The sequence below is a fragment of the Cyprinodon tularosa genome, unplaced genomic scaffold (assembly GCF_016077235.1).
Source record: "Cyprinodon tularosa strain WSP-4 unplaced genomic scaffold, ASM1607723v1 ctg876, whole genome shotgun sequence".
NCBI lineage: Eukaryota > Metazoa > Chordata > Actinopteri > Cyprinodontiformes > Cyprinodontidae > Cyprinodon > Cyprinodon tularosa.
In genome coordinates, this window is record NW_024039647.1 from 187,098 (window position 1) to 204,621 (window position 17,524).

Below are 17,524 nucleotides of genomic sequence, written 5' to 3' on the forward strand. Positions count from 1 at the left end.
AGGGAGGATCTTCTGTAGAGGTCATCCTTGCACCAAATCTTTAAAAGCCCTGTAACTGAAGACACTCTGTCATGCTTTAACAATCTTCTGAAGGGAATGCTCACTGTTCTCAATAATTTTAATTACTTTATCAAGAATTCTTGTTTGTACAGTTATCTCCAGAGGTTCTAGAGGATTTTCTAGCCATTCAGGATCACATAATTGATCACACACTATTTTACACAGTGACTCACAAGCTCCCTGTACGCAGCTTCTTCTCCATCTTTGATTCACCCAGCGACTACAGAGTCATCCAAGAGGACTATTTCTGCAGATTCCATGAGACTGTCTTTTAATGGAAGTAATGGGTGTACTGTGTGAAAAGGACTGGTGAGAGTACTCTCATGTGGTTCTTTTGCGCTGCTGACTACTTGATTAGACAGTTGACCTTTTTAATGAAGGAGATCATCTTGGACTTCAGGAAGAACTGACCTAACCACGGTCCACTGCTCATCAAGAGCTCAGCTGTAAAGGTGGTAAACAGCACCAAATTCCTGGGGGTGCACATCACAGACTCCCTCACCTGGAATGTAAACACCACCTCACTGGTCAAAAGGGCACAGGAGCGATCCCGGCCTGGGGTCTTCCTGCATGGAGTTTGCATGTTCCTCCTGAGCATGCATGGGTTCTCTCCGGGTACTCCGGCTACCTCCCACAGTCCAAAAAAAAACATGACTGTTAGGTTAATGGGCTTCTCTAAATTCCCCTTAGGTGTCAGTGTGTGTGTGAATGGTTGTTTGGCATGTTTGTCTCTGTGTTGCCCTGCGATGGACTGGCGACAAGACCCTTTGTGCTACTATCGGCGGATGGATAGCTTTGAGAGAAAGATGTCCATGTGGGTCCTTAGACAAGACCGTTCATGGTAATGAGAGACAATATAATGAATGACATTCTAGCTCTGATGTCGCCCGGCCAAACAAGGTCTGCATCAGTTGTTGGGGAACCAGAGCACCTTGATTTCAAATGGGCTACTGGACAACATGAAGGAAATGGAGAAGATATGAACAGGGCTCTATTACAATGTTATTATCTCAATAACCCTAACCAGAGAGGCTATTATGCACAGGGTGTGGGAGAAATGGAGACTTCAATACCCACAGTCTACAATAATAGCTAAACAACTAGTAACTCAATGTTCTAACATCCATAAAAGACAACTGCTTTCACAACTTGAAATTGACTAGGTACAAAAGCACCGTTCTAGCAAGGAGGAACAGCAGAGGGAGGCCGTTGTGGTTGACATAGCAATACCATCTGTCTCAATGGTAGAAACTAGAGAGATACCAGGGGCTCAGAGAAAAGCTGGAGAAAACCTGGAAGGTCAAGGCCTCAGTGGTACCCATGGTCATTCGGGCCCTCAGGGCAGTGACCCCCAAACTTGAAGAATGGTTACTGCAGATCCCTGGAAGTACATCAGACATTTCAGTCCAGAAGAGCTTAGAGGAAAAAGGGGGGGAAGACCACCCGCGATGGGTGAGGAAGAGTTTATATATATATATATATATATTTATATATATATTTATTTATTAGGGCTAAAACAATTATTCGGATTAGTTGTGTTCAAAAATCCTGTTGCAGAACGTTATTTTTCTAACTATGATGTTAGTTAGGCCTGACGTCTCAGGCTCATAAAGACATATTTGCGGTCGACTATGACAGAAAAGAGACTATCAAGTTTAGTTAAACTCAAATCAAAACGCACAAAGGCATTGGATCTAAGTAAATTTGTTAAGCGTTTTGCTGAGCAACATGGAAATCGCTGCATTCAGCTGTTATAGTCATGTCAACTTTATGTTATGCTGTCTGGTGAGCCTTTACAGAGCTGTTACATTTTGTTTTGGCACCTGAGAAAATCTGATATTTCCTTTAATAAAACTAAAAGTGTTAAAAGTAAAGTTCAAAATGTGATACTGGTGTAAATCCTGCTTAAAATGAAGCTATGTTGTTGTTTCTTTTTTATATATAGTATGAAACCAGAAATGACCTGTATGAACCTACTCACAAAATGTTTTGTACTTTTTCAGACTGGAAGAAAAATGTATTTTTATGTTGCTTCTTTTCAGATTTGTGGAGATTTTGATGTAACATACAGTACAAGCCTTTTTGTTGATTTGTTGATACAGCAGCTCTATCTGCTGTACAGCATATTTACATGCATGAAATGTCCCTTTCATGATGCCTTAACTGCTGTATGTCAAGTTACTGAGGAACAAATGGGGTAAATGTGTGTTCAGAGTAAACAATACATAGATGTCCAGTACCTTGTTCGGGTGCCTTGACCCATTTATTTCTACTGTGTAGTAATGCTTACTTTAGTACAGCTCAGTCCATAGATCTCTGATGGGTAACTTTTTCTTTCTATAGTTTCTTCTTGTGCAAATGCTGCAAAGCTGCCTCTCTGACAGTCAATCTCACACATCTGCAACTCAGCACCTGTGTCTTACCTTAATACCTTTCCTGTGATAAGGCCCCTCTAGAAGTAGTGTTATCATTCTTCTATCTCCTATTAAGTGAGATCACATTGTACGATGTATTACCAATATGAACTTTTTTCTCATGAAACACCAAACTGTGATAACTGTGTTTAAATTCATTGTAAAAACAAAAATGCCATATGTTGCCACCCCTCGAAAATTCCTGCCCCCCTCTCGCCACCCCCATAAATATTTTTCTAGATCCGCCCCTGCTCCTCCCGATTCGCTGCGGCGGCTGGAAGCGGTTTTCAATCCAAACTGCAGGCACCAGGATAATAAAAGCAAACACGCATTGTCGGCAGGTTTCAGCATTTTCAGTTAATTTAGGCGTTAATAAACTGCTCAGATAAGTGATCATAGCTCTCCGTGTCATCAGCGATCTGTCTGTCTCACTGTCAGCTCCCAGATCAGCGTCTGTGATTGGTTGATGCGGCGTGTCCAGCAGCAAAAGTTAAATTTTTCCTTCTGGAGCCGAAGCGCGTTTGCGGCACGTCCCGCCTGCTGCTCAAAAGCGCTGCGGGACCTTTTGCTGCGCCTTGACGCGCGTCAACCTTTGACTTTGCATGTAAACTCGCTGCGCCTGCTGCGATGCTGCGGTGTGAACGCAGCATTATTGGGCACTTTTAAGGCCCCGTCCACACGAAGTCAAAACGAACACGAAACGCTAATATTTTCCAGAACGGTTGTCGTAAAGACGGAGACGTGAAATAAATGTGATAGACCACACGAATGCATGAAAACGCTGCAAAATGTATGCCAGTAAGTGGCACTGTGGTGCCAAAGCAAAAATAGGCGAAAACATAGCCTGACGTAGTCCTACTCAATTCTAGTCAGAATATGAGTCTGATACTGCTCCATAGAGCTGTGATTATGGGGCGTGTTTTTAACGAACCAGGAAAAAAATTGCCTCTGCACTCAATTGGATAGACCTACAACCAATAAGAGCAACGGAGTGCGTGACGTATGTTAAGCGATGCATAGTTGTTGTCAATAAAAATGCCAATTTTTGCAATGCCAGACCGAACTTCCCGACCTCAAACCTTGTGGGCGGGACTAAGTTCGGACTGGCACCCAGGCTAGCGAAAACAGGCAACGAAATGTTGGGCATGCGCAGTAATATTTATTCAACAACCAAACCGGAAAACCGGAGAATGGCCCTGCGGGTCCATTTTCGTGGTTCAGTCAAATTGAGGTGATGAACTATGTCGTCTATATTGCTCTGTTCTTCATGGAGATATTCCAGAAGAAGAAGATTCTGCTGTAACAGCAGGGTGAGTAGCATGAGCAGCAACCATTCAACACAGTACGGCGCCATTGTTGTTGTGATACTGTGTCGCGCATGCGTGTTTAGAGGCGACGCTATGACGCATGCGTGTAAGAAAAAAAATGTGGTTAAAGCTTAAAGATGGAAACGCGAAAATGGCGTTTCAAAATCTTCCCACTCTGAAGGCTTAATAAAAAAAAGATCGTTTACAGACCCCCGAAACGCCGGCTTCGTATGGATGAGAGGCTGGTTTGGTGAAAAATTTGTGCGTTTAGGCCAGGGTTTGACTTCGTGTGGAAGGGGCCTAAGTGGTTATACGGAAATTCACGAGCTTTTCTAGTGGGTATACGGCGTATACCCGTGTATCACATAGACTACACCACTGACATGGTCAACTGATCCAAGCTCGGCACCGATCGGTTTTCATAACTATTGAGATAGCTGAGGAAAATCCAGGCCCATCACTTGGCCCGAGCATTCCTTTCTCTAGCCTTGCATGGTTCTCATCAAGCCCCAGATCTTTTTTTCATTCCAGAAATAAGAAATTAACTGAGCTGTCCTACGATATTAAATAATAATACGTTTTGTAATTTCAAAGCTCCAGAACGCAGTCTGATTGCAACGCAATTAGAAGACTATGTCCAATCAGATAGGAGTTTGTGTGAAAGCGGGCACTCATCTATGTTTTGTTTGCTATCAGTGCTGATCTATTTAAGTTGTTACTGAAGAAAGTTGACATATGAAAGAAAGAAGGAAGATAGTTCTTTTGTCATGGTGGCTACGTAAGTTTCAAAGCCTTTTGATAATTTGATGGCTTTGGTTCGCTGGATACTTTCCAACCAGTCCAGTGTAATATCAACCCCTTCATAATTCTCACTAAAATTAATTTTCTGTTCACTGTTTAAAAAGTATCATTATTACAAACCCAACTTTTCCCATAATTTATTGATAAACTCAGTGTCAGGGTTTTGCCCTCTGTTTCAGTTTATTTTTGTTTTTTTGGTTATACTGCATTTTTGTAGTTGTTTTCTATCAGTTTGGTATTTCTTGAGTTACTCTCTGTTGCCCCCCTGTGTCTGTTCCCTTCCCCTTCACTCCCTTAGTTATTTTCATACCTGCTCCATATTAACTCATTAAACCATCCTTTGTTCTGTTCCCCATATAATTTCCACCTCTGTAGTTCTTGTCTCCTGTTTTCTTGTTGTTGTTTAGTTACTTCCTTGTCTCTTGCTTCCCTTGAGTATTTTCCCTGTTGCTTATTGGATTTTCAGTATTTCTGCATTTTTCTGGATTTTTGCCTCAGTTGCCTGTTATCCTTAATCAAATCTGCAAAAATCATCTCTGCATTTGGGTCCTCAAAGTCTCCACCCAACTTCACACTCATATCTTTATAAATTATAGATTTTCATAGCAGTGAGTTCATCTCATATCTGCTGAAATCTGCTTTCACCTTGATTCCATTTCATTTCCTTGTCACCTCTGTCAGAACCATTTAAAACCACTATCATTGTATAATCTTAGAAGGCCACTTCCTCTTTCTACAGGAAGCACAGCTGAGACTTGACTTACACAATAGTTCCTCTCTCTGCTCATGTTTAATGCTTCATTCAGGCTTAATGATTTCTTTAAGTTGGAGGATCTTGCGCTAATTATTTGTGGATGATCAAAATTAGGCTGGAATGAACTCCATAAAATCAGTTTACTTGACAAGGGTGCATCAGACACTAAAACTGGTAAGTGGTTCCAATTGAGAGGAGCCTGATAACTAAAAGATCTGCCTCCCATTCTACTTTCAAAAATTCTAGCAACCACTAGTAAACCTGCTGGATGAGAGTGAAGTGCTCTGTTAGGAACAAATGGAATAATGATATAAGATGGGCTTAGTTATTTAGGGCTTTATACATAAGAAAGGTTTTTAAATTCTATTCTGGATTTAACTGTCATGAACAGAGACAGATGGGCCCAGTATTCAAGGTGAGACAGTCAGTAGGAAAGTTCAAACGTTTATTAAATAAAACAAAACTAAAGTGGAGCTTTGGCTCTTGGACACTGCAGGCGGGGGGACGGGGCACCGCCCAATCTCAGACATTCTGTAGTGGGAGAAACACAGGTAAGTGACCACGATCATCTGACTGAAGATTATGTTTTCAGTGAGTCACTTACCTGGTTTAGCAGTCCAGACCAGGAATGTCCCAGTGCTGTAGTTCCAGAGGTCATGCTGGAAGCCGGTCCTGGTCAGGGATCCAGAACAGACAGGAACGGACAGAAACAGGCAGGATCCAGATCAGGCAGGAACAGAGACAGGTGGCAGGATCCAGACTTCCAGGCATCCACAGGCTTCCAGGAGGGTTCAGAGTCTTATTGGGACAAGAAGCATGACCTGGTGGTCACGCACAGGAGCAGACAGGATCAGGTGCAGACAGGCAGGCACAGTGGAAGAGGGTAGCCGAGACAGGACGTAGGAACCGGAACTTGAAGCAGGACTTTAAACTGGTCTCCTCCCTGGAGCCAGGCTTACTTTAATAAAAACGGAACCTCCCCCCATAATGAGCCAAAAACCCAAAGGACTCCGCGGGGGAGGAACAGTGGACAGGAACAGGAGACAAGACAAACACTAAAACCCTATTTGCACTGGGTACTAGGATCCAGGACATGAACCATAAAATAAAACTGAACAGAAAGACTGAATTAAATTTCATTTATTTATATAGCGCAAATTCACAACACATGTAATCTGAAGGCATTTAACAGAGAAAATTCAACCAGATCATATATTCAAATTGGTCTAACGTTTTCTATCAAAGGAAAAGCAATCCCTCACACCAAGCATGCTTGTAGCATTCTGCTGAGGCCGACTGGCGTTCCAGGAGACAGAAGTGGACAAAGACAGAAGTGGACAAAGACATAATATAGGAGAAATATGATCTCTTTTTATTTGAACTCCACTAAGGGCCCTTTATCTTGAGAGAGATTCACCATTAACTTAACTAAATGAAATATGTCAGACAAATAAGATTAAATTCAGCATTGTGCTGTTCCCATAATTTCTAGAGCACGTTGAAGCTTTTCTAAGGTAATATTTACATTAAAGTAAATGTAAATATTACATTATTATTATTATTATTATTATCACATGACAAGTACAGATTCATTATCATCATTATCATCATCATCATAGTCATCATTGTCATCGTCAACATTGTCATCACAATCGTCACATCATCAACAACTTTATTTATATAGCACTTTAAAACAGCTACAGATGAAAACAAAGAGATGAACATACCTAAAAAGAATAAAACACAATAAAATAATAAAATACAGCATAAAAACATAAAATTAGGCAATAATGTAAATTTGTTCAAATTAAATAATCAAGGTCACAACAACTAAGTTCTGCTAGTGTTTAAAGCCAGCGAATAAAATGTCTTCAGCCGTGTTTTAAAATTTGGCAGTGAATGAGCCTCCCTACTGTGCAGCGGGAGGCTATTCCATAAAAGCGGAACAGCAATAAAGAAGGCTCTGGCCCCTCTGAGCTACTTCTCAAACCTTGGTACCTGCAGGAGATGCTGATCTGCTCACCTGTGGGCCTGAGCATGCAAGTAGGGGTAAAGAAGATATGAGCGCTAAGATGTGATAAGGTCATTCAAGCACTTAAAAACAAAGATAAGAATTTTTAAATCAACTCTAAAATGCAGAGGTAGCCAGAGGAGGGAGGCCAGGACAGGAGTGATGTTATCATATTTCAGAGTACCAGATGAGCGGCTGTGTTTTTCACCGGCTGTAGGTGAGACAGCAAAGACTGGCACACACCAACATAGAGGATGTCACAGTAATCCAATCGATATGAAATAAAAGCATGGATAACTTTTTCAAAGGGCTACTGTGAAAGAAAGGGTTCTTGTTTTGCCAATTGTCTTAACTGAAAAAAGCGAGGTCTGACAACTGCTCCAATTTGATTTTCCAATTTAAAATAACTGTCCCAAATTTGTGACGGTCAATTCAAAATATGGTGAAAGGGATCCTAGGTGCATAGTAGTGGAGTCACATGGTCTATAATTTCAAAACACTATAACCTCAGTTTTCTTCTTGTTCAAATTTCAAAAGTTCAGAGCCAGCCAGGCTTTAGTGTCATTTATCAGTTCAATAAAAACTTCATTGAAAAACCGTCTCCCTGGTTTAGGGGCAAATAGATTTGGCAGTCATCAGCGTCAAATTGGAAATCAATCCCATGTGTTCTCAGTATTGAACTATTTGGCAGAAAATGCCCAAAATAGAGCAGGGGCCCTAAAATTGAGCCTTGTTGGACCCCGGAGGATAGAAAAGCACAAGGAGATTTAGCGTTGCCAATTTTGACACAGAAAGATTAGTAGAACAGATATGATCTGAACCAATGAATAGCAGTGTGCTGTATCCCTATTTGATTTAAGTCTATAATCTGAGGCCATGATTATTGGGTGAGTTTCACCGGTGCTTTTTTTTAGCCCTAAATCCTGACTAAAACTCTTCAGAAAGGTCATTACGCAACACACTTAACTTGATTTGGGAGAAATTTTAAACCCTGCAAATCCATCATACAAGGGGTACACCCTGGATAGGTCGCCAGTGAAAATATCATAAGGTATATGCTTTACTTAAAGGGATACTGTGTGATGAGGTCCTTTAAAGGTGAATTTCACAAGTTTAAGTAAATATTTCATTTATTTTTGCCCTTAAATTAGCCTGATGTGCATAATGTGCTTTCCTGTATTAACCACATTCCCCATAGCGCCCCCATTTGTCAGTTTGTGAGACACAGATTCAAGTCTGTTTCTCTGGGCATGCACATGGGTGTGGCACGGTGCATTCTGTCTTTCTATTTGTAATAATTAAACTCCCACTTTAATTGAAAGTTCTAATAACAGAAAAGTCATATAAGTTCATCAATATATTACATTTTGAAAAATAACTGCTTAGTTACTTTGCCTAGTAACTAGTTACTTTTATTTAGCAGTAACAAAGTCAGCTACTTTTTTGAGAAAAGGAACTAGTAACTTTTTTTTTAAAGTAATGTTCCTAACATTGTTGGTCACAAGCATTTCAGTCGATTTTTTCTCTTAAAATTATTTCAGCTTAAGTTCTGTAGCATAAATCTGAGGTTAAATAATATTTTTTTTTGAAATTGCAAAAACAAAACAGATCATTACTCATAATTAAAAGCTGCATAGGCTCTATCTTCCTGTTCAGCAGTACATCTTTAAACTAAAAAAAAAAGAGTGTAAATTTTTTTAGTAATCTGCCTGTTGTTTATTTACTTTGCTAACTGAGCCTTTCAACTTAACTGTTATTAAGCTATTAAAACCTTTTTGAAAGCTATAGAAAAGTAATTAATATTCAACTTTTGTACTACCCAGAACATCAGAAAAACACACTAATAAAAACCTTGATAAAATTCAGCAGTCAAGTCTTTTATTCAAGTCAGCCTGTATTTTGAGACTGAACTTCAAAATACAAATGTGAAAAACAGAGCACAAATAATCTAGATATTCACTTTGATTAATTGCAATCATCTGCATAAACTTTAGATTACAAGTGCAACAGTGCTGCATCATAGGGTGAAAGATTATGATATATTACAATATTCTGTCTTGCATCATACAGTATCATTGCAGAAACTTATGGTTTAAAATGGCTATTTAAAGTGTTTAAAAAAGTAAATAAGGAAAAACATTAAAAAGCCTTGTAACTTGTGAAAAGTTTTGTTCATACAAAACAAAAAAAGAATAAAAATCCCAAAACTAATAAAACAATTGGAATTGTCATACCACAACACAGAACCCATACATTTAAAACCTCTGCTCTACACCACTATTTTCTTGGGAAACCCTAGTTCCCATGTTTGTCTTCTGGGGGTGCAGAATCTGACTTTCGAGTAATCCGTGAAAAGTGTGATGTAAGAGATCTTGAAGACACAAAAGACAGATGGTCATCAGTCAGGGCGCTCTCTAGAACATGGCATATGGACTGTTTGAGCTTCTTCTGGAAGTCATGACACATGAAAACATAAAGGATGGGGTTCAGACAACTGTTTATGAAGGCGAGACATACAGTTAGAGGACCTCCAATCTGAACAAGATACTCATTATTGGAGCTTTTGTCTACAAAAATGAAAATATGAAAGGGCAGCCAGCAGATGAAAAATGCCAAAACAACAGAGAAAACAATGCGATGAAATCTCTGGATTTTTTGCCGTTGCAAACGCCTTGAGCGGATGGTGATGGCCACAGAGGAGAAAAGTATTGCCAGAAATGGAATAAGAAAGCCCATTATGAAACGGAAAATTTCCAGACTCCATTTATTTTTTGTTTCTGTATCATAAAAGCAGTCTGTAACGTTATTTTTCTCTATTATAGTACGGAAGCAGACATAAGGTGTACTGCAGATCCCTGCAGCCAACCAGATAACAGCACTTATGATTTGGGCTTTAAAGACAGTGCGGTTGTTTTGTGCCCACACCACCACCCAGATGGACAAACAACGATCCACACTTATTGCTGTCAAAAAGAAGACACTGGCAAACATGGTGACTACGGTCACAAAGCTGTTGAGCTTGCACATGAATTGGCCAAAGGGCCAGTGGTGATCTTGATAGAGAGAGACAGCTGAAAAAATCAGGAAGGCCGTAAAAAGGAAATCAGCCAAAGCCAAATTGAGAAACCACACGGAGTTGACAGTTTTCTTCATCTTAAAGCCTGTCACAAAGATGACTAGGCCGTTGCCTATAGTCCCAACAACAGTTATCAGGCAGTAGATAACCACACAAAATGTTTGCACATGTTTGACAGCCACGGTCAGTGCAGAGGAATTCTGTTCTGTGTCGTTACCTAAGGACAGAAAAGTTGAAACACTTTAAAATAGTTTTTAAAGAATACACTAAAAGAGGAAATTGGTAAAGAACAGGATAACATTTATACAGTAATGTATGTACAATAAAAGATTAAACAGAAAAATCTGTCTGAAATTTCACACTATAAAGTACCCAAGATTAATAGTTTAAGTAATAGTCAATGCATAACCTTTGAAAGTTTTTGAAAGTTTCATACAAGTATCTATTTTATACCAGTTAATTGTATCTTTACAGCATCTTACCAGTCATTGTTTTTGCAAGAGTCCTCTCTCTGAGTTTATCTCTAACTTGTCTGAGCTTTAAATCTTCCTGCTGTCATTTTTACCCTCCCTCACAGCCCATCTTACTGCTAATAGGGCAGTGTTACCCAATAAAAGGAGTGCACTAAATGAAACTAAAGAATTAGAATAAGAAGGAGGACATTAAAATGTTTTACTGGTTCTTAAAAGTGTTCTTTTTTTCAGAAATGAAGAGAGTAAGAAAGACAGACAGACACAGACAGACAGATAGACAGACATACAGACAGACAAAGAAGGAAAGCAAGCAAGAAAGAAACTTTATAACCTTTTACAATCAAAGAACCACAATAACAGCAACCAAGCATTATCATTAAATAAGGAAGCAGTACCAGAAGATAATAATCCAAATATTAGAACATGATAATTTTTGTAAAACTATTTATTTCGCATTGTACTGTGACTACTCCTGGGGGAAACATTTAAACACATTTGTTGCATAGTGCAGCATAATGTTTTTGTTGTTGTATTATTCTATTGCATGTAAAGTAATGTAATGTCTGATGCAAGGACTAAAAGCAAAAAAAAACAAAAAACTACAACTTTTTTCCAGTGAAGCTGCATGTGCTTAACTCTATCTCACAGTCGCCTCAGTGAGTCAAATCAGGCACTGAACTGAAAGCAGTGAGTGCAGAGATGACTCAAAATTGTGCACTGATCTGCTCCTGTTCATATAGTTTGTAGGCAATCATACAGCCATAGAACTGATCTGATGGTGACGAAATTACCTAAGGTAGACAGGTGGCAGAATTTCTTGACTGCTAAAGCAAAACAATTCCCTAGAAAAGATTCCTCATAGAACAAGTTTCGTTGAAAGAATAGATTGGAGCTTCAATAAATATTCACACAAAGGTGCATTTCAATATTTATCTGAACAATGGCATGAATATTACCTCAACTTATAACACTGAAAAGCTTAAAAAGAATCAGACATTCTCAATATCAAGCCAATGACAAAATTACAGATATTTATTTGCATGTGGCAGTAAATGTCTTGAATCATGACCTTTTTGGAATGCATCTCAAACATTCCCTGGTGAACTTCTTGTGCAGTTACTGAATCTTAAAACAATGTTTTCCACTGCTTACTTAAAACATTCTCAATGTAATCTTTCTGAACATACCATCAGTAAACATATTGCTAATCATTATTCTACTGGTAAGTAGAATAATGTATGTTCTTTTTGCAATTTCCTCAACTTAAATCTCATCTGATAAGTTCACATCTGATTGTCAGATCTAATGCAGAGGCAAGCAGAAGACAGTCAGGACACAGTGATGGACAGTCAGGCACAGGTGTATGTCCAAAAAAAAAACAGGCTTCTTTCATTTAACCAAAAAAAGATCAAATCTAACATCCATCCATCCATTTTCCATCACGCTTATCCCAAGCGGGGTCGCAAGGGGAGCTGGTGCCTATCTTCAGCTCTCCATGGCGAGAATCAAATCTAACAGTACAAAAAAATTGTCACATAACGCAGAAATTCAGGAAAAAATAAATAAATAAATAAAAATGCATGCAATTTAAATAATATTTTCCGAACTGTTTTATTTAACCCGTCATAATAAATAAATGCTCAATCAAATTTGTCCTCATAATATCAAATTTATCTTTAAGCTATTGTCACTCTGCACGTTGCTAATGGTCCTACTCGTCTTCCCATTATACTTTCAACCATTTCCCAGTTTAAATCTCTCACTTTAAGCTACTTTCTGCAGCTTTCACTATATTTTAATTTTTTCGGTTTTCTTTGTCGTCTGAGCACTACAGTTGATCACCTCTAACATGAAAAATACAAGTACTTCTTGAGACAACGGGGGACTTAAGTAGTGGCTGATCAGTCCACAAAAGAAACAAATGGGGCAAGACATGCAAAACCCTAACTAAACAAAATAAAGTAAAAACCCCATTTTCCCCCATAGCACTGATGTGGTATGGTCCAAATAAAATCAGCCCATTGGCCTACTGCTGGTTCCTCAGACAAGGGACTGGAGAGACTGCAAAACTAAAACTAAATATGAAATTGGCACAATCACAACAAAAACAGTGTAAACCAAAATCTACACACTAATTTTGGAATACAGTGTAATGGTAATGAATACATTCCAAATAATGAGATATAAAAAGCTGTAAATATAGCCATCACAGTAAGCAACAAAGGGAAATTGATTAAAAAAAAAGTGGTTTCACAAGACAAGTCTTTTTGCAAACCATACATGACACATTTCCTACCTATGCATTTACAGCTATGTATACAGCTGATATAATCTGATCAACCTCCGATAAACTATGCAATTATTAAAGGTTCACTTTGCAAAAAGCAAAGAAAAGAAAGAGTATACATCGATCATGATAGCATGATAATATAAATAATAATATGATAGCATGAATAAACTAATGAATGATCAGGCATTAAATTGAAATCATTTGATGCCAAAACAGAATGAGATATAAGCCCCATTTACACTACCCCGGGGGTCGGCAACAAAGGAAGATAGCTAATGAGAAAAGAGGATTCAAAGAATGGAGCGAATCATTTGCTTTCATTATCAATGCGGAAAGATTGCCTGCATTTTTTGATTTGTAATGAGAGGTGACAAAAAAGAAAAAGAAAAATTTGGAAAGGCATTTCCAGGGAAGGCAGCCGACCACGTTGGTAGTTGGTAGTGAGAGAAAAAGTGTGATTGCAGAACTTCTGGATAGATTAGAATACCCGCACATGTATTTATTCGCTTTTTTTTTTTTTTTCGTGTCAGTTATTCATGATTGTTTTATGAGGGTTAGTTATGTTCCTGGTTCATGTCCTAACTCTGGAAGGCCAGTGGATTGAGAGGGTTTGCTGTTTTTCACCTGTCTTCTGATCGTGTCCTGGCTCTTCTCCGCTGAGCCCTCAGGGTTTTGGCTCGGGATGCAGGGAAGGTCAGTTTTCTTTCCCATAAGCTTGACTCCAAGGTGATTTGCTTTAAACACAGTGTCCATCTTTCCCGTTTATGACACCAATTCCAGAGAGTTGTTGATTGACCAATGCAAGTCTAAATCATTAATGAGCCCAGATAGCCTTGATAAAAAGAGAAACTTGGTTGCTTGGTAACCATGCAGTTCACTGGAGCTGTGTCCAAACGTCCACCCTAATGCCATTTTAGATTAGTGTCCGAATGTCCAGTGGATGGAAAAGTAGTGGACTTTAAATGTCCCACAATTTACCGACTAGTGCATACAGTCATGGCCAAAAGTATTGAGAATGACACAAATATTATATATTCACATGATCTGCTGCCGTCTGGTTTTCATGTGTGCATGCCAGATGTTGTCGTAACATGCAGAAATACAATTGCAATCATAGTATGAGTAACAAAAGCTTTTAATGACAGTTAGAATGAATTAATGCAGCAAGTCAATATTTGCAGTGTTGACCCGTCTTTTTCAGGACCTCTGCAATTCTCCCTGGCATGCTCTCAATCAACTTCTGGACCAAATCCTGACTGATAGCAGTCCATTCTTGCACAATCAATGCTTACATTTTGTCAGAATTCCTAGGTTTTCATTTGTCCACTCGTCTCTTGATGATTGACCACAAGTTTTCAATGGGATTAAGATCAGGGCAGTTGCCAGGCCATGGACCCAAAATCTCTATGTTTTGTTCCCTGAGAAAGTTAGATACAGTATCACCTTTGCTTTATGGCAAGGTGCTCCATCATGCTGGAAAAGGCATTGTTCATCACCAAACTGCTCTTGGACGGTTGGGAGAAGTTGCTCTCGGAGGACATTCTGGTACCATTCTTTAGTCATGGCTGTGTTTTTAGGTAAGACTGTGAGAGAGCCGACTCCCTTGGCTGAGAAGCAAACCCACACATGAATGGCTTCAGGATGCTTTACACTTGGCATGAGACAAGACTGGTGGTAGCGCATACTGTACCTCATCTTCTCCGAACAAGCTGTTTTCCTGATGTCCCAAACAATCGGAAAGGGGATTCATCAGAGAAAAGGACTTTACCCCAGTCCTCAGCAGTCCACTCCCTGTACCTTTGCTCTGGAATTTGATTTATCGATCTAAGCAATTTTATGTTGGGGTTAGATTTTCAATCATCTAGGACATGAAATTAAAAAGAGGTTAAAAAACAACTGGACTTCAGTTCTGTGGACTGGATAGTATGTTTATGCTTTAGCACCTCTTTGTGATAGTCTTAGAGTTATTGGTGCACAAACTCACATATACTTATAGATTTAATGAGTGACTTTCTGAATCACCACATAGAGCTTATGGTAAGAGATATATGTTTTGACTTTGGTGAAGGGTGCAACAAGCACCAACGTCAGCAGTCTGGTTTGCTGACGGGAAGTAGTAAAGTTCTCTAGTTGTATCAAAAAGACTAAACGAGGGTAATTGTTTAAGTACTTTAATAGAAGGTATCATGGCATCATGGTTGCTTTTTATTTACTTATATGTCATTGTGGTTCTTTATTTACTTATATAACTTGGTCTTAACAGTTATAAGCCTCTTAGGTGTCACTGCTAAGAAGCTTTACATAGATTAATCTCCTATAACATCATATAAATGTACCTCTTATAGCAGTAGCATAACATAACTTTTAAGAACCTAGAAAAAAATCAGTGTTTAATTTGCCTAAATTTGTCTAAACATCAGAAAAACACCCCAACCTGCCCATCTGCAGCATCTCCAGCTCGCTCCAATCAGAAAGGAGTCTGCAGAGTCTCCAATAAGAACCAACAGAAGGAGAGAGACTAGATAAGGGGCAGATATGCTTCCCCAGTTCAACATTTTTGTTTTCTGTTATCAAGTTTCACTACTGTTCATACTGTCTGATTGTTTGTCACTATGCTGCTTCTACAGCACTTCCTTACTTCAGTTTTACTGCAAAATTTCCAAAATGTATACAGACTGCCTGTCTGTATACATTCTTGTATATACTTTTTGACTTGCAGCTAAGTAGATTATTAACACAATATCTTAGATTTTTCTTGCCCCTTCCAAAAGTCAGAGAGATTGGTAATCTCAAACCCTCTTTTTTACCTGCAAAATAGCACAACTGACAACAGAGCTGACTTAAGTCACAAGAAATCTTTCTGACCCATCTTCAACCTATGCAACAAGTTCTTTACAGATACATCTCATATAAAACTTCTGATGACAATGATTGTGTGAAGATAACCGGATGCAATCCACATGCAATGTCTTCAGGTTGTGCTTTGCCTTTTAAGCATTGTACAATATATGTTGTCATCAAAATAACAAGCTCTCTGATACAGTCGCTGCAGACGAGTTTCCTCTGAAGGGGGATGGACTTAACCTTAAGATGCGGTTCTCTGCAAGTATCTTAGTGTTGAGCTGCTTGCACACATCAAAACAAGTCAGCTGAGGCATCTGATCATGATGCTGACTTGGATTAAACCAAAGAGCCATGATGTTGAAGAAGAAAATCTTTTTTTTTTTATATAGCCTGGCTCATGCTGGTTGCTGCAAAGGTATCAGCTGTTGCTGTCAAAGATGTTACAAGCAGTAATTTATGGACTATGTCAGGAGTAAACCCTGATCCTTAAGATCTGTCCTGCAGATTTTAGATGCATTCTTGCTTCAACACATCTGATTTACTGGTAACCAGCTATTCATTTGGTTCAGCTGTGTTGCAGTAGGAATGCACATAAAACCTGCACGACAGTAGATCTTAAGGACCATGGTAGGAGATCCCTGTCTATGTGATCCTCATGAGCCAAATATTGGCATTTTCAGTAGCAAAATGTGTTACTATAAAGACCATGACTGGTCTGCAGATATGCAGTCTAAACAGAAAAACCCAGGTATGGACTGTATATATTTCTTTCCAACCAATAATTTCTTAGCTACCGTATCTTGATGTGATCCCACCATACAGTGTCCCAGTTCCATCCATAACCCTGTTTCCAATTCCCCAAATACTCAGGTTTGCTGCTTCTAACATTCACATCTGAGGTCATTATTCAAATAAAGAATTATTCCCTTTTTATTGGTGAAATATGAAGCCTGCGTAGCCAATACTTCTTAAGATATTAATGATGTTTGATTACTGATTACTGATTACATATGACGTATTACATATATTGTCACAAACTGATAAAGTTGGATGTCTAATCAGATTTTACTGGTGGGCTTTTGCTTGAAGGGCTTTTTTATGCAGGGCTTTCCTTTTAATTTATTTTTGCCTCTTATTAGATTCAAACCTGAAATTGACAAACCTTAGGATATTTCTTCATAGCTAGTTTGAAATACTGTGTTTTTCTTCTACTGTCAAAAACTCATGCTGACATTGTGACATTGCACACAATTACACATACACAAACCTATCCGTTTTTCACAATCCTTATGAGCACATAGCAATGACTTCCATTTCTATGGCTGAACCTTGAACACACCCGAAAACCAAGAAAAGAGTTTAAAAATGTGACGAACAAGAAAATATCCTCACTCTTCCCACAATCATCTCACTTTCTGATAGAATACAAAAAAAATCTCCACTCAGCAGCAAGTACAATTATACACATCATCATTTAGGAACATAAGACCAACA

General features: G+C 38.8%; 1 protein-coding gene across 1 annotated transcript; it reads right to left on the minus strand.

The window, feature by feature from the left end:
* Nucleotides 1-9,203: 9,203 nt before the first annotated feature.
* LOC119775539 (C3a anaphylatoxin chemotactic receptor-like) lies at nt 9,204-10,993 on the minus strand. The gene is made up of 2 exons (XM_038273549.1): nt 10,906-10,993; nt 9,204-10,640 (listed from the first exon to the last, which is right to left on the minus strand). The coding sequence occupies exons 1-2, from the start codon at nt 10,910-10,912 to the stop codon at nt 9,643-9,645; spliced, it is 1,005 nt and encodes a 334-aa protein (XP_038129477.1). The 5' UTR covers nt 10,913-10,993; the 3' UTR covers nt 9,204-9,642.
* Nucleotides 10,994-17,524: the final 6,531 nt, after the last annotated feature.